The sequence below is a fragment of the Oncorhynchus masou genome, chromosome 21, assembly GCF_036934945.1.
Source record: "Oncorhynchus masou masou isolate Uvic2021 chromosome 21, UVic_Omas_1.1, whole genome shotgun sequence".
Taxonomy (NCBI): Eukaryota; Metazoa; Chordata; class Actinopteri; order Salmoniformes; family Salmonidae; genus Oncorhynchus; species Oncorhynchus masou.
Window position 1 is genome coordinate 18111164 of NC_088232.1, and position 18635 is coordinate 18129798.

General features: G+C 44.3%; 1 protein-coding gene across 5 annotated transcripts in view; it reads right to left on the reverse strand.

Moving 5' to 3' along the window:
• Positions 1-18635, reverse strand: part of LOC135507897 (nesprin-1-like) — a 148473-nt gene that overhangs the window by 108114 nt on the left and 21724 nt on the right. For all 5 annotated transcript variants that reach the window (XM_064927660.1, XM_064927659.1, XM_064927658.1 and 2 more), the window contains exons 16-35: positions 17440-17604; positions 17033-17185; positions 13267-13410; positions 12884-13051; positions 12496-12654; positions 12038-12202; positions 11652-11786; positions 11214-11372; positions 10704-10912; positions 9803-9911; positions 9401-9565; positions 7852-8019; positions 7335-7516; positions 6702-6837; positions 6311-6471; positions 4881-5031; positions 4484-4614; positions 3293-3389; positions 2795-2893; positions 2070-2257 (exon numbers count right to left, since the gene is read on the reverse strand). In XM_064927660.1, coding sequence (XP_064783732.1) covers positions 2070-2257; positions 2795-2893; positions 3293-3389; positions 4484-4614; positions 4881-5031; positions 6311-6471; positions 6702-6837; positions 7335-7516; positions 7852-8019; positions 9401-9565; positions 9803-9911; positions 10704-10912; positions 11214-11372; positions 11652-11786; positions 12038-12202; positions 12496-12654; positions 12884-13051; positions 13267-13410; positions 17033-17185; positions 17440-17604 — 3044 coding nt within the window. The remainder of the gene's footprint in view (positions 1-2069; positions 2258-2794; positions 2894-3292; positions 3390-4483; positions 4615-4880; positions 5032-6310; positions 6472-6701; positions 6838-7334; positions 7517-7851; positions 8020-9400; positions 9566-9802; positions 9912-10703; positions 10913-11213; positions 11373-11651; positions 11787-12037; positions 12203-12495; positions 12655-12883; positions 13052-13266; positions 13411-17032; positions 17186-17439; positions 17605-18635) is intronic.

Consider the following 18635-nt stretch of genomic DNA (forward strand, 5'->3'; position numbering starts at 1 on the left):
ACCCCCCAGCTGCATAGGCTCAGCATCCGAGCCGGCGGAGGAGGGTGGCAGTGATGCGGCAGGTGGCAGTGATGTGAAGAGGGGAGCAACGGAGAACGCGAGCTCCTTTCCACGAGCTCGGCGACGAAGATCAAACCGTCGCTCTATGCGAATAGCGAGAGCTATTAAGGAGTCCAGACTGGAAGGAACCTCCCGGGAGAGGATCTCATCCTTAACCTCGACGAGGAGACCCTCCAGAAAACGAGCGAGCAAAGCCGGCTCGTTCCAGTCACTAGAGGCAGCGAGAGTGCGAAACTCAATAGAATAATCCGTTATGGATCGATTCCCCTGACATAGGGAAGACAGGGCCCTGGAAGCCTCCTCCCCAAAAACAGAACGGTCAAAAACCCGTATCATCTCCTCCTTAAAGTCCTGATACTGGTTAATACACTCAGCCCTCGCCTCCCAGATTGCCGTGCCCCACTCACGCGCCCGTCCGGTAAGGAGAGAAATGACGTAGGCGATGCGGGCTGCGCTCCTGGAGTAAGTGTTGGGCTGGAGAGAGAACACCACATCACACTGAGTGAGGAATGAGCGGCACTCAGTGGGCTCCCCAGAGTAACACGGCGGGTTGTTGATCCTGGGCTCCGGAGACTCGGAAACCCTGGAAGTGGGCGGTGGATCGAGGTGGAGTTGGTGAACCTGTCTTGTGAGGTCGGAGACTTGGACGGCCAGGGTTTCAACGGCATGTCGAGCAGCAGACAATTCCTCCTCGTGTCTGCCTAGCATCGCTCCCTGGATCTCGACGGCGGAGTGAAAAGGGTCCGGAGCCGCTGGGTCCATTCTTGGTCTGATTCTTCTGTTATGTACTTGAGTGAAGACCCAAAAGCGGTTTTAACAGAAAACAGAGTTCTTTAATGAAAAACAGGAATGGCATAAATCCTCTTCCAACGTAGTCAATGGAACAAAAGAACGTTAGTATAATGCAGGATGCACCTGCCAGGCGGACTCCGACAGGATAGGACAAGGTGGAAGCAAACGGGACGACAGCTTGCTTCTGGCATCAAAAACACAAACAAGAATCAGACACTGAAAGTAGCAGGAACAGAGAGAGAAATAGAGACCTAATCAGAGGGGGAAGAGATAACAGGTGGGAAAGAGTGAATGAGCTAGTTAGGGGAGATGTAGAACAGCTGAAGAATGAGAGACAGAGAAGGTAACCTAAAAAGACCAGCAGAGAGAGACAGAGTGAAGAGAAAGGACAGGAACAGACATAACAAGACATGACAGCTATTTCTGACTTTTACTGACTCCACAACATGGCGGGTATCTGTACGGCTTGTTTTTGTGTCTGAGCGCTGTGCTTTTTCGGTAAAGCTTTTTTGAAATCTGACACAGCGGTTGCATTAAGGAGAAGTTTATCTAAAGTTCTATGCATAACATTTGTATTTTCATCAACATTTATGATGAGTATTTCTGTAAATTGATGTGGCTCTCTGCAAAATCACCGGATGTTTTGGAAGCAAAACATTAGTGAACGTAACGCGCGAATATAAACTGAGATTTTTGGATATAAATATGAACTTTATCGAACAAAACATACATGTATTGTGTAACATGAAGTCCTATGAGTGTCATCTGATGAAGAAAATGGCTGTGTTTTTCCTGTGACTAGGTACTGACCTAACATAATCGTTTGGTGTGCTTTCATCGTAAAGCCTTTTTGAAATTGGACACTGTGGTGGGATTAACAACAAGTATATCTTCAAAATGATGTAAAATATTTGTATGTTTGAGGAATTTTAATTATGAGATTTCTGTTGTTTGAATTTGGCGCCCTGCCCTTTCATTGGCTGTTGTCATATCGTCCCCGTTAACGGGATCTAAGCCATAAGAAGTTTTAATTAATAAATGTACAAAAACTAGTGTTTCAGAGCTAAAAGCCCAGTTTCCCAGATTCATACTAAGCCTAGTTTTGGACTAAAAAACACTTTCAATGGAGGTTCTTTAGATGCTTTAATTGAGGACTATGCATAATCTGTGTCTGGAAAACCTGCCCAAAATGTCTCCCTCCAGCCCAGCCTTCCTACTTTTGCCATAGAGACAGCAGTTTCTCCAGTGTGTTCTGTTTGTCCTTGGCCTGCCATAGACTCTGGTCATAGCTGGTCTGTAGAGCTGCCACGGCCCTCTCAGCCTGCTCCCTGTCACTGAGTCTACGTGCCCCAGCAGACAGGGACAAGAAGGCTGCCTTCAGCCTCTCCAAGCTCTGGCACACATCCTGGGGGATACAAAGAAAAACCCACATTATGAAATAGAACATTTTACTAAAACAACACCATATATTATATATAGCGCTACAAAGACAACATTAGGGAAAAGACAGCGAGACAATATTGTCAGTCAAATGGCAGAACCTCATAGGTGGCAGTGTGCCAGGGAGATGATCTGAATGTACAACCTTAAAGCTAAAATTGTCTATCTCCAGGGAGAAGAAACAGCAGAGGGAGTCAATTGTGGTCTGATGTCTGACATGAAATTAGGATAATGAAGTAGGTAATTTTTTAATTTTACCAGGCAAGTCAGTTAAGAACACATTCTTATTTTCAATGACGGCCTGGGAACAGTGGGTTAACTGCCTGTTCAGGGGCAGAACGATAGATTTGTACCTTGTCAGCTCGGGGGTTTGAACTCGCAACCTTCCGGTTACTAGTCCAACGCTCTAACCACTAGGTTACCCTGCCTCCCTTAAATAAGTTGCTAGTGAGATACAGTCAGTATATCGTAATGATGAAACTAGAGTGAATGAAAGACATACCATGTGGTTCTGGAGTCCTTTGTAGGTCTCTGACGAGGAGGTACAGGAGGTGACAGGATGGTCCAGTTTCTCATGGAGATCACCAAGAGTTGTTTGGGCCTTTATTAAAATAATTCAGACAATCATTGACTTTGACATTCATCATCTGCTCCAACACCTTTAAAGGGATACTTCGGGATTTTGGCAATGAGGCCCTTTATCTACTTCCCCAGAGTCAGCAGATACCCATAAACTACTAGTCATTGCGATAACACTAGTTAACATTGGCTCACGAAACTAGCTCTAACTTCTTTCATACTGGACACAGAGACATAAAAATGGTATCCACGACTTCATCTGACTCTGTGGAAGTAGATGTGTAAATCCCGAAGTATCCTTTTAAGGGATATTTTAATTGATTCTAGAGGTGACATATAGGTAGCTAGTGGTAATTCTAGCAGTGATGTCTCGTTCTCCCGAGGTTACTCGAGTAACCAAGACTATTTTTGTCAGTCATACCTCTGCAAGGCTGGTGTGGAAGCGGTGCTGTGTGGAGGAGCTCTCCTGTAGCTGTCCATTTAACTGGTCTACACTCTCTCTCAGCTCCTCCCAGTACCTGAAGATGAAAAGATAATACTCAGCAACTTTTTGTAGCACAACGTAGAAGATAAACACACAGGTTCAAATCAAATCAAATAACATTTTATTGGTCACATACACGTGTTTAGCAGATGTTATCGCGGGTGTAGCGAAATGCTTGTAAAAGGTTCCAGAACAAGATCTCAAAATATACTCAGTGACCAGTATATTAGGTATACCCATCTACACTGAGTGTATAAAACATTAGCAACATCTGCTCTTTCCATGACATAGACTGACCAGGTGAATCCAGGTGAAAGCTACGATCCCTTATTGATGTCACTTGTTAAATCCACTTCAATCAGTGTAGATGAAGGGGAGGAGACAGGTTAAAGAAGGATTTTGAAGCCTTGAGACAATTGAGACATGGATTGTGTATGTGTGCCATTCAGAGGGTGAGTGGGCAAGACAAAAGATGTAAGTGCCTTTGAACGGGGTATGGTAGTAGGTGTCAGGCGCACTGGTATGAGTGTGACAAGAACTGCAACACTGCTGGGTTTCTTCATGCTCACAGTTTCCAGTGTGTATCAAGAATAGTCCACCACCCAAAGGGTATCCAGCCAACTTGACACAACTGTGGGAAGCATTGGAGTCAACATGGGCCAGCATTCCTGTGGAATGCTTTCGACACCTTGTAGAGTCCACGCCCCGACGAATTGACGATGTTCTGAGAGCAAAAGGGGTGCAACTCAATTTTATGAATGTACAAATGTTTTGTACACTCAGTGTAGTACCAGGTCGGACCACCCTTTGCCTTCAGAACCACCCTATATTCTTTGGGGAATGGATTGTACAAGGTGTGGCGTTCAAACGTTGCTCAATTGGTTTCAAGGGACGTAACATGTTCCAGGAAAACATCCGCCACACCATTACACCTAAGCCACCAGTCTATACCGCCATGGACTGCTGCTGCTGCTTACGAAACCAATATTTATGTTTAAAAAAATTACATTAACATTTCTGTAATTTAGCAGATGCTCTTATCCAGATAAATACCCATTTACATCGCATTTAGATGTTTACAGTCAGTGCATTCAACCAAGGTAGGTAAAAACATCCACAAATCAGTACCTGCCAATCTGGGTGAGCCGGGCCTTGACGCGGGCTGCCTCCCCAGAGGAGATAAACTGGGCCAGAGCCTGGGAGTCTGCCTCTAGCTGGGAGAACACCTCCACCCTGTCCCCCAGCTCCACACCCACTGCCTGGGAGGAGAGGGGAGGATAAAGATTGTTAGGGGACTAAATGCTAACGTTGATTCATTAGCACTTTTCTCAAATGTCAGATCAATAACAAAGGTTTTACTGTTGGAATGGGGTCATACAAGTTAAGTTATGAGTGCTCTGTTGAAATGATCTGTCCCTGATTTGGATCAAAGATGGAAAATCTTCGAAACAATTAACATGTTGTGCATACCGTCTAGGGAAAATGTGCTGAAACATACATGAAATGCAGAGGTTGCTGACAGTACCTTTACTGTGTTGATCTGTTGTCCAAGTGGAGCAGTGGAACTCTTTAAAGCATCCAGCTCTTTCTCTTTCTCAGAGATCCACGAGGAGAAGGCCTCAAACTCTGTCCCGAACCGGTCCCACTGAGTCTTCATCCCATCAAGAGCCTTGACACTTGAAAAGGAGAACGATTCATTTAGCTCAGTGATTCTCAGCTGGTAGGTTGGGAGGTTCTGAATGGGTCGCAGGTGTCAGACTTTTCATTTATGTTTTCTTTTGCTGGGATGAAAAAATACTCAGTCTGAACTTCAATGACGAAGAACACTATATGTGTGTGTAGAAATTATAATGAAACTACATTTTACAATCATTTAATCTCTGAAGACGATTTTTCTTCAATTTGTGGTCTCAAACCAGTGAGTTTACCAATGTTCTTCATTAAGAATATGATTACAAGCCAGCAGCATACCACCCTGCATAACACTGCTGGCTTGCTTCTGAAGCTAAGCAGGGTTGGTCCTGGTCTGTCCTGGTCAGTCCCTGGATGCGAGACCAGATGGTGTTGGAGGGCCAGTAGGAGGCACTCTTTCCTCTGGTCTAAAAAATATCCCAACGCCCCAGGGCAGTGATTGGGGACACTACCCTGTGTAGGGTGCCGTCTTTCAGATGGGATGTTAAACGGGTCTCCTGAATCTCTGAGGTCATTAAAGATCCCATGGCACTTATCGTAGGGGTGTTAACCCCGGTGTCCTGGCTAAATTCCCAATCTGGGCCTAAAACCATCATGGTCACCTATCAATCCCCAGTTTACAATTGGCTCATTCATCCCCCTCCTCTCACCTGTAACTATTCCCCAGGTCGTTGCTGTAAATGAGAATGTGTTCTCAGTCAACTTACCTGGTAAAATAAATATGGGATTATTGACATTTACTGTCAATATAGCATACTTTTCTTTCCTATTGAATAAAAATATTATGCGACTATTGGGTCGCGACTAAGACAACCTGGTTCAATTTGGGTCTTGAGGGAAAACCACTAATAAAATAAAACTGTGTAGGTAGGCAACACAACAAATAGAATTCAGGGCCCGTATGCAGGGTAGCCTAGTGGTTATAGCGTTGGACTAGTAGCCGAAAGGTTGCAAGTTCATATCCCCGAGCTGACAAGGTATAAATCTGTCGTTCTGCCCCTGAACAGGCAGTTAACCCATTGTTCCTAGGCCGTCATTTAAAATAAGAATTTGTTCTTAACTGACTTGCCTAGTTAAATAAAGGTAAATGAATAAAGTCTCTCAGAGTAGAAGTGCTGATCTAGGTTCATATTCTCCTTGTCCAAGTAATATTAATCATTATTATCTAAAAGACAAAACTGATTCTAGATTAGCACTCCTACTATGAGAGCGTTTATGAATACAGGCCCAGATCAGAACCTCGACAAGGAGGTGTTGTATTACTCTTTCTTGAGGCCAGCCTCCACTTTGTCCAGTTGTTCACTGAGGGAGCGGGCTTGCTTCTGTAGCAGGGTGCTGTTCTTTGGGCCGAGCTGGATCTCTGCTGCTTTCTTTAACAAGGTGTTCACCGTGGAGGCTTCTGCGTCACTCTGCTTTAAAAGGACCTGTTGTGACAATGGAGAATGTGAGAGTCAGAATGTGACTGACACGTTGCGATATGACTAAGTTGAATTATTCTTGAAAGGTTTTAAAATCTTAATTTCACATCGCAACATGTAGCCTGAATAGCAAACCTTTAATGTAAAGACATGATACAGCCCTGCCAACTGTCAACTATCCTTCAAAAGTGTCAAATGCCACACTAAAATGTTCACAAAATGTACTTCTCCCTCACCCTGGACTGGTCCAGATCAGTAGCCAGGCTCTCTGGGCTGCTGAAGTTGAGGTCTCTGTCCATGACAGAGCGGGCCCTTGTAACAAACTCCTGCACTGCCCTCTGCTGACCGTCAAACTCTTGCCATGAAGACAGGGTCACCTGGGAGACAAACAGAGACATTTAATACACAGACACCCTGACACCTGGGAGACAAACAGAGACATTCAATACACAGACACCCTGACACCTGGGGACAAACAGAAACATTCAATACACAGACACCCTGACACCTGGGGACAAACAGAGACATTCAATACACAGACACCCTGACACCTGGGGACAGGGACATACAGGGACATACATGTAATACACAGATGAACAAATGGGGACGTTCAGCACACTTATTAACACCCTGATATGGTCTGCATTGTTACATCTTGAGCAGACAGGTCGTTTGTAATCCACAGCAAAAAAAAACACAGGTAAAGAAAGTCCTGGACTAAGAAGCACTTTTAATGGACAATCTCAATTAAATATGCTTTTTAGTCCAGAACTAAGATGAATCTGTGTCTAGGAAACTGATCCTAAGGCTCTGGAACACTGTGCAAGAGGATTTCCAATAACCACAGACAGTACATTCTGGTGAGATAGGTCACCTCTAACTCCTGCTCCTGTGAGTCCATGGTGTGGTCCATCTTGCTGAGTGTAGTCTCCAGACTCTGCAGGTCCTGCTGTAAGGTCTCCCCCAGCCCCTCCTCAGCCTGTAGCTGATGGCCCCTGGCGATCTGCTGCTGCACATCCTTCCTCTTCATACGCAGACGCTTCAGCTGTTGCTGCACACGGACAAGTGACAATCAAGATGTACGTGTTGGAATGTCATGCAGATGCTTTACATGTCATATACTGTATTACTGTTTGAAAAAAGAATGCATCGACTGTTCAGTATGACAAGAAAAATGACATTTCCAACAACCACAAAAAAAAGCATAATTTTCTTTCATGAATACAATGTAAAGTTCCAACAGCCAGGGCAAAGTTTGTTGCTCCAACTCAATCATTTTACATCGCATAAACCTTTGAGAATAGTTCAATCTAATCAGAAGCAATGTGCGGCCAGTTATCCATCTAACATAGACGGCCAGTGGTGCTCCACTCCAGTCCGACTTACCTGGTGAACCTGGAGCAGTTGCTGGGCCTCCCTGACGGTCTCAGAGTCCAGTATCCTGGTCACTTCCTGGTGTACCTCCTGCTGACCCTGCACCAGCTCATCCAGCGTACCACGCACCTCCTCCCTGAACTGCACACAGTCCCCCACCGCCAGGACCAACTTCTCAGACTGGGAGACAAAAACACAAGAGAATATTTTTTTTTTAATGAATTCCCATTTCCAAACAAAACAAATGCAGGACTTAGACACCAAAAACATGACTTAGACACCAAAAATTACAGAGATACCTTGCATTCAAACCAAGGTGCAAGAACAGTGGAGCAAACTAAAGAAGAAAATATATTCAACAACTCTTGCTATAAGGACCATGGAAGTTGGTAAAACAGACTTGGAGACAACACAGAGGAAAGCGAAACAGCCTCACTCAGTGATAAGGAACCCTAGCTGACCCAAACAATCGATAACATATCACCTTGAGGTAGTGATAGTAGTGGATCGATGATGAAACCACAGAGGGAGAGTATCAGGAATGTGGGTGCAATATAATGCTGTGGTTCTGACTGTGTGGCCCGGACAAGGGTTATGCTACAGCGCTAGCTACCTGGCTAACAGTATGTTGATTTACTGTATATTAGACGATTCTTCAATAAGACAGAGACTATATTTAATAGAATAATTCAGCTCCAGGATTGATCCAGATAGACAATGCTAGGACCTGTAATAAGGATCACTAATGTCAATCTGGAGGAGATAGGTTTGTCATGGGACAAACTGTTGCAAAAGACAACTTCAGCAACAGAAGAGTGTTGCAGCCATCGAGTTCTACATGCAATTCCGACTATGGTTGCAGCCCTATGTCCTACAGTATCTGGAACGACGAGAACTAAGTAAATAAGTTATGGGTCTTTCCATGTAATTTCAGCAAGCCATGACACCCAACATCTCAGATTGTTCTGAAATCATTTATTTAGTTAGAAATACATAAGACTAGCATTTATGCAACATTCTTTTGTTTAAATAAAACTTGATGTGTGAGAAATTAATCTAATTGATTGCACACAAATTAGCCATTTTAATTGATAGGATTCATATACTATTCAACAAATATAGTACCTAACATCTGATTTGGAACATTTTTTTAACAATGGGTAAGACTTGAGGAATTCAAAATAAATGGACAAAAGTGCCAATCCCACCATAAAAGCCAGTATACAGTATAAGTTCTCTATGTCTGGCAAGTAGTATGGAGCTGCGGCTTGGAGTATTGCTTCTTCAACCTATGCAATCTATTCTCAGTGAATTTTTTCCCATCTTCAGAGAAATTAGTCATTGAAGTTGTTAGGTTTATGTCCCATCCTTAATCCTGATTTCAACAGGTTCTGACCACTAGATGGCGCTGTTCCTGCCATTAGCTTAAAAAAAATCTGTTTCTAACTACATACTACAAACAATCTGAGATACTGGGTGTCAAAACTCCTATTCTTTGTGCTTTTTGAGGTGGAACAAACCTTATGTAATGTAATGCCCTTCTCAAGCTTAATTTCCTTACCTCAGTTAGATAGAAGAGGAGGCCCTTGAAGTTGGTGGAAAGTTTATTCAGGGCCCCAGCCTGCCTCTGTGCATCTGTCTCAGAGGAGATCTCTATCAGCACAGACAGACGGGATTTTAGCCAGCCCAGGTTCCCCTCCTGCAACTCTGCATCGTTCCTCAGCTCCTGGAGAAGGGAGAGTAAGGTGTCAATGGTTACTGTTCTGTACAGTGTATTTAGCTTAACAGGGTCATAATGAGTAGGGCGCACCATTGAAAAACATTTTGAAAAGGAAGGCCCAGGTAGTCCCTCCCTGTTTTAGTCCATTTATGTCAGTTTGGTTCCTAATGAACCCAACGACCCTGATGTCTTTAAAACATAAAGTATATGCATTGTCGTACACACAGGGGGACTCCAACTTACTGTAATGGTGGACTTGACCTGTCCGTACTTGCTGGGGTCATTGGCTCGCTTCCTCAGCAGTCTGAGTTGGCTCTCTTTAGACGACAGCCAGGCTGACAGCTCAGAGAACCTGGGATGAAGATGGGCAAAGTATGATCATACTGTATATCTACCCAATATTTCAGTTTTCATTAGGTTTAAATAGTAAATAGGTTAGTGGTTTGTTACAGTGGCGTCATTTCAGCTAAACCTAGGGTATGGCAATGTGACAGGGTGGGGTCCCCCCACCCAATACATTTTTTAAGCTCATTTAATGTATTTCTACACAATTTAAACATTCTAAAACAGCGAAAACAAGCAACATTTACTACAGCCACTATCACCTAGCCTCATTTCCTTCAGTCGATATTAGGGGATTTATCATTCTACAAACATACAGCAATTAGCTACTGCTCACTAGTTTAGTGCCGGGATTAAAAACTCTAGTTTAGTTTCATGTGAAGTCAAACAGCAGTTACCTAGCCATCTACAGCCATCTTCCACCTCCGTACTGTTTTAAGAGAAAAGTTGCTCTGTTCACAGCAGATGCCTCGACTCGGTGCGCTCTAAAGGCATCCCACCCGCTCAGCCAGCCAGAAAAAAAACGTCCCTTCTATCCGCTAAACTGCATTTTCCTTTTAATCAGGATTGGAATGATTTCAGTAGCCTATTTTAAATTGTTGGTGTTGAGCTATGCTATGGTATGGCAACTGCCATACTCTGCCAAACCCAGTTGACGCCCCTGGTTTGTTATTAGTCAGTGCATAAATATAGATAGTGAGTAATGAGTGACTACGAAAAGGCAGAAATGTCCTTAGACTTGAAACAGAAACAAAACAAAATGATATGTCTTGGATCAGCATCGTTGGTGAGGCCTTATTACCTAGTGTTAAACTCCTTCCACTTATCAGGGTGATGCATCAGTTTGTGATGGGTGCTGTCTATCTCCTCCCGGAGTTCAGAGTAGGCCTTCTTAGAGCTGTCCAGAGTCTGGTGGGCTGGGTCTCTGTCCGGGAGCTTCTGACACAGTTCCTCCATCAACTGTAGTCTCTTCTCACACAGAGACTGAGGACCCTTCTCTCTGAAGAAGCCCTGCAGAAAGGTACATTGTTAATGTGACAAACTCTATCACAGGAAGACATCAAGTGCCAAATACATTGACAATCATCAAACAATAACTTATATCATGAAATGCAATTTCTGAAATATGCACTGTGGACCAGCACTGTGATTGTGATAGATTTTATTCTACAGGGTAGAGTGACAGTCCCCACACATTCACTGCCTGATATGGGCCAGATCATGTGATCTCGGCAAAGCAAACTGAGTTGCACCATGGAATAGAGATCACTATTAGATCAGGATGGAGACCACAGTCATCAACCCGTCTCACCCTGTGTTCCTTGACCAGCCTCTCGCTCCCCATGCCAGACAGGTGTCTGTTCTCCCTGGTCAGCTCTGACTGACACTCCTGAAGGGAGACCATCAGCTTGCTTCCCTCCACCTCTACCTTCAGTTGCAGCAGGTGGTAGGGCGCCTCTGTCTGGACATCCTGAGGGAGGGAGGGAGGGAGGGAGGGAGGGAGGGAGGGAGGGAGGGAGGGAGGGAGGGAGGGAGGGAGGGAGGGAGGGAGGGAGGGAGGGAGGGAGGGAGGGAAAGAAGTAAAGAGTGAGGGACTCTTTCAGTCTCACTGTTAACCTGAACATACTATTCAATACAATGAAGGTCTATCCAGGACTGACGAAGTGCACTAGACATTGAAGAGGAATTTGATAGGCTTTGAATGACTATGATGGCTCGTATGTGTCCTTTCTGTCAACATGGCACCAACCTTCCAGTGTTTGTGCAGTTTCCTGACTGTCTCTTGCAGACTCTGCTGCTCCTGCTCTGGCAAGATGTCTGTCAACTCATCACACGCTTTCAGGAACGCATTGAGGACCCGCTGGTCCAACTGCCCAAAGAACTCCTGCAAATATTGACAAATATTTGTCACTGAGATTTTCCTTATGATCCTACCCCTCATCTACTGATTCCCTAGTCAAGATTAGCCTGGTCCAGATCTGTTTGTGCTGTGCAGCCAAGTGTGCAGCCATTGTCATGGCAAACATTAAACATAAGAGTTGGCAATGTCACACAAACAGATCTGGGACCAGGCTAAGTCCAGATCAAACAACATCTAAAACCCTGGTCCTATCCATGAGCAAGCTCTTGTCTTACTGTGTGTTTTCGGAGCAGGTCTTCTGGGTGGCCTCTCTCCGTTAGAGAGGCCTGAGCCACCTTGAGCACCTTCTCCAGCTCGACACGGGACTCATCAAACCTCTTCATTAAGCTGCTGTTGGCCTCCATGTGTTTCCTCCAGTCAGTGGACTCCTTGATCATGGCCTGTGACACACAAATACAGACATACTCACAAGCAGTCTCATCATCACCATCGTGTCCTTCAGGGACAGTACAGTTATATTGAATTGATTTGAACATGCTGTATAGCGCGGCTACGTCATTCAGACGCTCTCTCCCTCACATTATACAGTGCGCTACATACGTTTTCTCTGTCAAAACCCCATGATTGATTGATTGATCAAGATCGATTATGTTTATTCATTCATTTCCAAAATTACACACAGCCCTAACCTAACCGCGAAGCCTGCAGTGCCATGTATAGTCATGTCTAGTACCCGTGAGGACGCCTGCAGGTCAACAACTCTCTTCTGCAGCAGGGCCATGTCCATGTGCTGTAGGGTCTTACTGCTGTCCAGGGTTCTCTGGATGCCCTGATGGTTCTTCTCAATCACTGTCAGACACTTCTTACAGCTCTGGGTGAATGTCACCAGCTCCTGGAGAGGCAGAACCAGGATAGTAGAGTTTAGAGACTTTGGGTTACTAGTAATAACATAAATGGGTCAATTAAGCAATTTGTTCATGTTAACTAATTAGGCGATTAAGTAGAATTATGTTTTGTTTATGTAGAAAGTCGGTCTAACAGTTTGAACGGCAACCAAAACCTAATCCCTCAAGCACGTTTCATCACTCATTCTGTTCAACCCCTGACCCTCCTGATCTCACTTGGCATTTTTGTTTGAAGTCCCCGGGGGCCTCTGAGTCCCTGGAGCAGGTGATGTGGCTAGCCTTCTCCAGAGCCTGGTAGAACCCTGTGATGTTCTTCTCCATCTCCTCCAGAGGGGGAAGCAGTGACTGGGCCTCCCGCAGCAGCGGCAGACACCTCTCCCTTATCTGGTGGAAGGAGGACACAGTGAGAGAGGTAGTGTTAAGGTGATAGACAGAGGTAATCACTGATCTAACAAAGTTGGCTTGGTGAAAGCGGGGCTTCCAGTGAATAACTTTCAGCAATTTAGTAATATCTGATAAATGATTATTCCAAGGAATGGGGTAGGGGAAAGATGCAATTTTGAACAATTCGAACAGGAACAGGTGAGCTGGATGGTCACCTTGCTCATCTCCTCCTTGATAGAAGCCATGACAGCCAGCATCGTTGAGAGCTCATCCGGGGATGTGTCCTTGGTCAGTAGTTGGGCGGTGCGGGTGGCTGTCTTACAGGCTGCCTCCATGGCAGGCACTTTGTGCTTGATGTCCTGGAAAGGGATGCGGAAGGACAGAGATCAAACATCGGTCCATTTCTACTTACTTTAAGTATTTATGTATTCATTAATTGATTTACCATTTACGTAACCGGGAATGTCTATAAAGAACAAATGTTTTGATTTACAATAACAGCCTGATGACATTGCAACAAAGTGAGCCAAGCTGAGGTAGTTCAATAGGTAGTTCAATCAATTTTGAAAGAAAAGCAAATGTGCATGTTCTGTATGTTCTGTGTGCCTTCAGAAAGTATTCATACCACTTAACTTATTCCACATTTTATTATGTTACAGCCGGGTTATATTGAGTTTTAACTCAACCATCTACACACAATACCCCATAATGACGAAGTGAAAACATGATTTTAGAATTTCTGCACATTTATTGAAAATTAAATACAGAAATATCTCATTTACATAAGTATTCATACCCCTGAGTCAATACTTTGTAGAAGCACCTTTGGCTGCGATTACAGCTCTGAGTCGTCTTGGGTATTTCTGTATCAGCTTTGAACATCTGGATTTGGGGATTTTATCTCAAGTTTTGTTTAATTGCACTGAACAAAAATATAAACGCAACATGTAAAGTGTTGCGCTCATGTTTCATGAGCTGAAATGAAAGATCCCAGAAATGTTTCATTCACACAAAAAGCTTATTTCTCTAAAATGTTTGTTTACATCCCCGTTAGTGAGCAATTCTTCTTTTCCAACATAATCCATCCACCTGATGAAACAGCATGATCATTACACAGGTGCACCTTGTGCTGGAGACAATAAAAGGCCACTCTAAAATGTGCAGTTTTGTCACACAACACAATGCTGACTACAGGAATGTCCATCAGAGCTGTTGCCAGAGAATTTAATGTTCAATTGTGACCCGTTTCAGGAAGCTAGGCGTATGTCGCACGTCACTACTTCACAGGAGAGTCATGTAAACCGTAATAGCAAACTTGTATTCCATATGTGAATATGAATCAATTTGTTAAATTATGAGCCTTGTTGGTTTTAGTGACGGAAAAAGCCAGGAACCTTCCCGCTAGTCATGATTGGTTGAGATAATGGATGGGCTGGACATCCCAGGAGATGAGTTTGGATTGGTCCGCCATGTAGCAGGCTTCTGTCTATAACATGAGCTGCTAAGTATGTGTTGGCGTTACTCTGGACCCTGATCTCTCTTTCGACAAACATATCAAGAATTAGTTCAAGGACAGCTTTTTCCATCTTGTAACATTGCAAAAATCTGAAACCTTCTGTCCAAACATGATGCAGAAAAACGTATCCATGCTTTGTCACTTATAGATTAGACTACTGCAATGCTCTACTTTTCTGGCTAACCGGATAAAGCACTAAATAAACTTCAATTCGTGCCAAACACGGCTGCTAGAAATTGATCATATTACTCCTGTGCAAGCCTCTCTACACTGGCTACCTGTTAAGGCTAGGGCTGATATCAAGGTTTTACTGCTAACCTACTAAGAATTACATGGGCTTGCTCCTACTTATCTTTCCGATTTGGTCCTGCCGTACATACCTACACATACGCTACGGTCACAAGACGCAGGGCTCCTTACTGTCCCTAGAATTTCTAAGCAAACGGCTGGAGGCAGGCCTTTCTCCTATAGAGCAATTTTTTTATGGAATGGTCTGCCTATCCATGTGAGAGACGCAGACTCAAACCTTTATTAAAGACTCATCCCTTCAGTAGGTCCTATTATTGAGTGTAGTCTGAGCCAGGGGTGTGAAGGCGAACGGAAAGGCACTGGAGCAACGAACCGCCCTTGCTATCTCTGCCTGGCCGGTTCCGCTCTCTCCAATGGGATTCTCTGCCTCTAACCCTATTACGGGAGCTGAGTCACTGGCTTACTGGTGCTCTTCCACGCCGTCCCTAGGAGGGGTGCGTCACTGGAGTGGGTTGAGTCACTGACGGGATCTTCCTGTCCGGTTGGCACCCCCCTCGTGTTCGTGCTGTGGGGGAGATCTTCGTGAGCTATACTCGGCCTTCTCTCAGGGTAGTAAGTTGGTGGTTGAAGATATTACTCTAGGGGTGAGGGGGCTGTGCGTTGGCAAAGTGGGTGGGGTTATATCCTGCCCGTTTGGTCCTGTCCAGGGGGTATCATCAGACGGGGCCACAGTGTCTCCCAACCCCTCCTGTCTCAGCCTCCAGTATTTATGCTGCAATAGTTTGTGTTGGGGGGTAAGGTCAGTCTGTTATATCTGAAGCATTTCTTCTTTCTTATCCGGTGTCGTGTGTGTATTTAAGTACTCTCCCTCTAAATCTCTCTTTTTCTCTCCTCTTTCTCCTTCTCTCTCTCTCTCTTTCTCTCTGAGGACCTAAACCCTAGGACCATTCCTCAGGACTACCTGGCCTGATGACGAGTTGCTGTCCCTAGTCCACTTCTCGTGCTGCTGCTGCTCCATTTTCAACTGTTCTGCCTGCGGCTATGGAACCCTGACCTGTTTACCGGACGTGCTGCCTTGTCCCGGACCTGCTGTGTTGGTCTCTCTCTCTACCGCACCTGCTGTCTCTAACTCTGAATGATCGGCTACGAAAAGCCAACTGACATTTACTCCTGAGGTGCTGACCTGTTGCTCCCTCTACAACCACTGTGATTAATATTATCTTACCCTGCTGGTCTTCTATGAACATTTGAACATCTTGGCCATGTGCTGTTAAAATCTCCACCCAGCACAGCCAGAAGAGGACTGGTCACCCCTCAGAGCCTGTTTCCTGCTTTCTAGGGAGTTTTTCCTAGCCACCGTACTTCTACATCTGCATTGCTTGCCACTGAAAAGCCGCCCCATAGCATGATACTGCCACCACCATGCTTCATGGTAGGAATGGTGTTAGACAGGTAAACTTTTGCCTTATGCTCTCAGTATTTCACATGCTTTTTTGCAAACTCCAGGCACGCCTTTTTATCAGGAGTGACTTCCATTTTACCACTCTCCCATAAAGCCCAGATTGGTGAAGTGCTGTAGAGACTGTTGTCCTTCTGGCAGGTTCTCTCATATCCGCCAAGGAACTCTGTACTTCTGTCAGAGGGGTCTTCGGGTTCTTGGTCACCTCCCTGACAAAAGTCTTTCTTGCCCAGTTGCTCAGTTTGATTGGACGGCCAGCAGAGTCTGGGTAGTTCCATATTTTTTCAATTTTCTAATGATGGAAACCACTGTGCTCTTGGAAACTTTCAACACTCTAGAAATGGTTCTATAACCTTCCCCAGATATATACCTAATCATCTCGGAGATCTACGGACAGTTCTTTGGACATGGTATAGTTTCTGCTCTGACATGCACTGTCAGCTGTGGGACCTTGAATAGACAGGTGTGTTTCTTTCTAAATCATGTCCAAACAATTGAATTGGCCACAGGTGCTCCAATCAACTTGAAGTGACATCTCAAAGATGATCAAATTAAATTGGATGCACCTGAGCTCAGTTAGAGTTACATAGTAAAGGGATGTGAATACTTATGTAAATTACATATTTCTGTATTCTGTATTTGATTTTCAATACATTTGCCAAAATGTCGAAAAACATGTATTCACTTTGTCATTATTTTGAATAAGTCAAGGGGTTATAAATATTTTCTTAAGGCACTGTATGTACGTGATGGGTACCTCAACATCTTGAACGAATGTCCTGACATTCAGGAAGGACACTTGGACAGGGGCAGTCATCTTGTCATTGGTTGCATTCATGAACGTTTTGAGAGTAGCTATAGAGTCCTGATAGTCCTGTTTCAACTTATCCACCTCATCCGCTCTAGCATACTGCCATGGAAACAGTGAATACAATGATTGTCTTTATAATTTGAGCATTCAATGTGAACTTTGCTTATAAAGGCAATGCCAAGATCTTTTATGACACCTGAGTCTCACAGCCTAAATAACAGTGGTTAGCCCTGACACATGGCTGTAGACTATCGAGTCTACAGCCATGTTTCATGGCCCAATCCAGAAGTATGCTTCTCAATAATCATAATCGTAGGTGCAGGAAAAATAGGAGATTTAAAACAATAATTTACATGTTTGACTTTAACGAACAGCTCTCTCCACCTCCCATTGAGAAGAAGCAGCTGCTGCTTAAGGTCTCTGGAGACGGTCTCATCGCATGTCTCGATCAGGAAGTTCCCTGCATCATTCATGTCCATGTGCTGCTGAATCCAATGAGGAAGGTTCCGGAAGAAGTCCTAGGGTTGAAGAAGAAAGACAGAAACTCTACACAATTGATAGCAATAGCTGTGAGCATAGAATATACAACATTGTGTATTCTTTAAACGGGCCAACAGACATAGTGGGTGTCTATACAGCCAGAAAGAGTATTTTGGCACAGCGCTTCAAATGTAATGTTGACCCAAAAAGAATATACAGTACATTCGGAAAGTATTCAGACTGCTTCACCTTTTCCACATTTTGTTACGTTACAGCCTTATTCTAAAATGGATGGACTAAATGAAAAAATGTAAAAATCTACACACAGTACCCCATAATGAGAAAGTGAAAACAAGTTTTTAGAAATGTTTGCTAATTTATCAAATATAAAAAACAGAAATACCTTAATTACATAAGTATTCAGACCCTTTGCTATGAGACTCTAAATTGAGCTCCGGTGCATCCTGTTTCCATTAATCATCCTTGAGATGTTTCTACAACGTGATTGGAGTCCACCTGTGGTAAATTCAATTGATATGACATGATTTGGAAAGGCACACACCTGTTAATATAAGGTCCTACAGTTGATGTCAGAGCAAAAACCAAACCATGAGGTCAAAGGAGATAGGATTGTATCGAGCCTCAGATCTGGGGAAGGGTACCTGAAGCATTGAAGGTCTGAAAGAACACAGTGTCCTCCATCATTCTTAAATGGAAGAAGTTTGGATCCACCAAGACCCTTCCTACAACTGGCCGCCTGGCCAAACTGAGCAATCAGGGGAGAAGAGCCTTGGTCAGGGAAGTGACCAAGAACCAGATGGTCACTCTGACTGAGCGACAGAGTTCCTCTGTGGAGATGAGAGTACCTTCCAGGCAACCATCTCTGCAGCACTCCACCAATCAGGCCTTTATGGTAGCCAGACGGAAGCCACTTCTCAGTAAAAGGCACATGACAGCCCGCTTGGAGTTTGCCAAAAGGCACCTAAAGGACTCAGCCCATGAAAAACAAGATTCTTTGGTCTGATGAAACCAAGATTGAACTCTTTGGCCTGAATGCCAAGCGTCACAT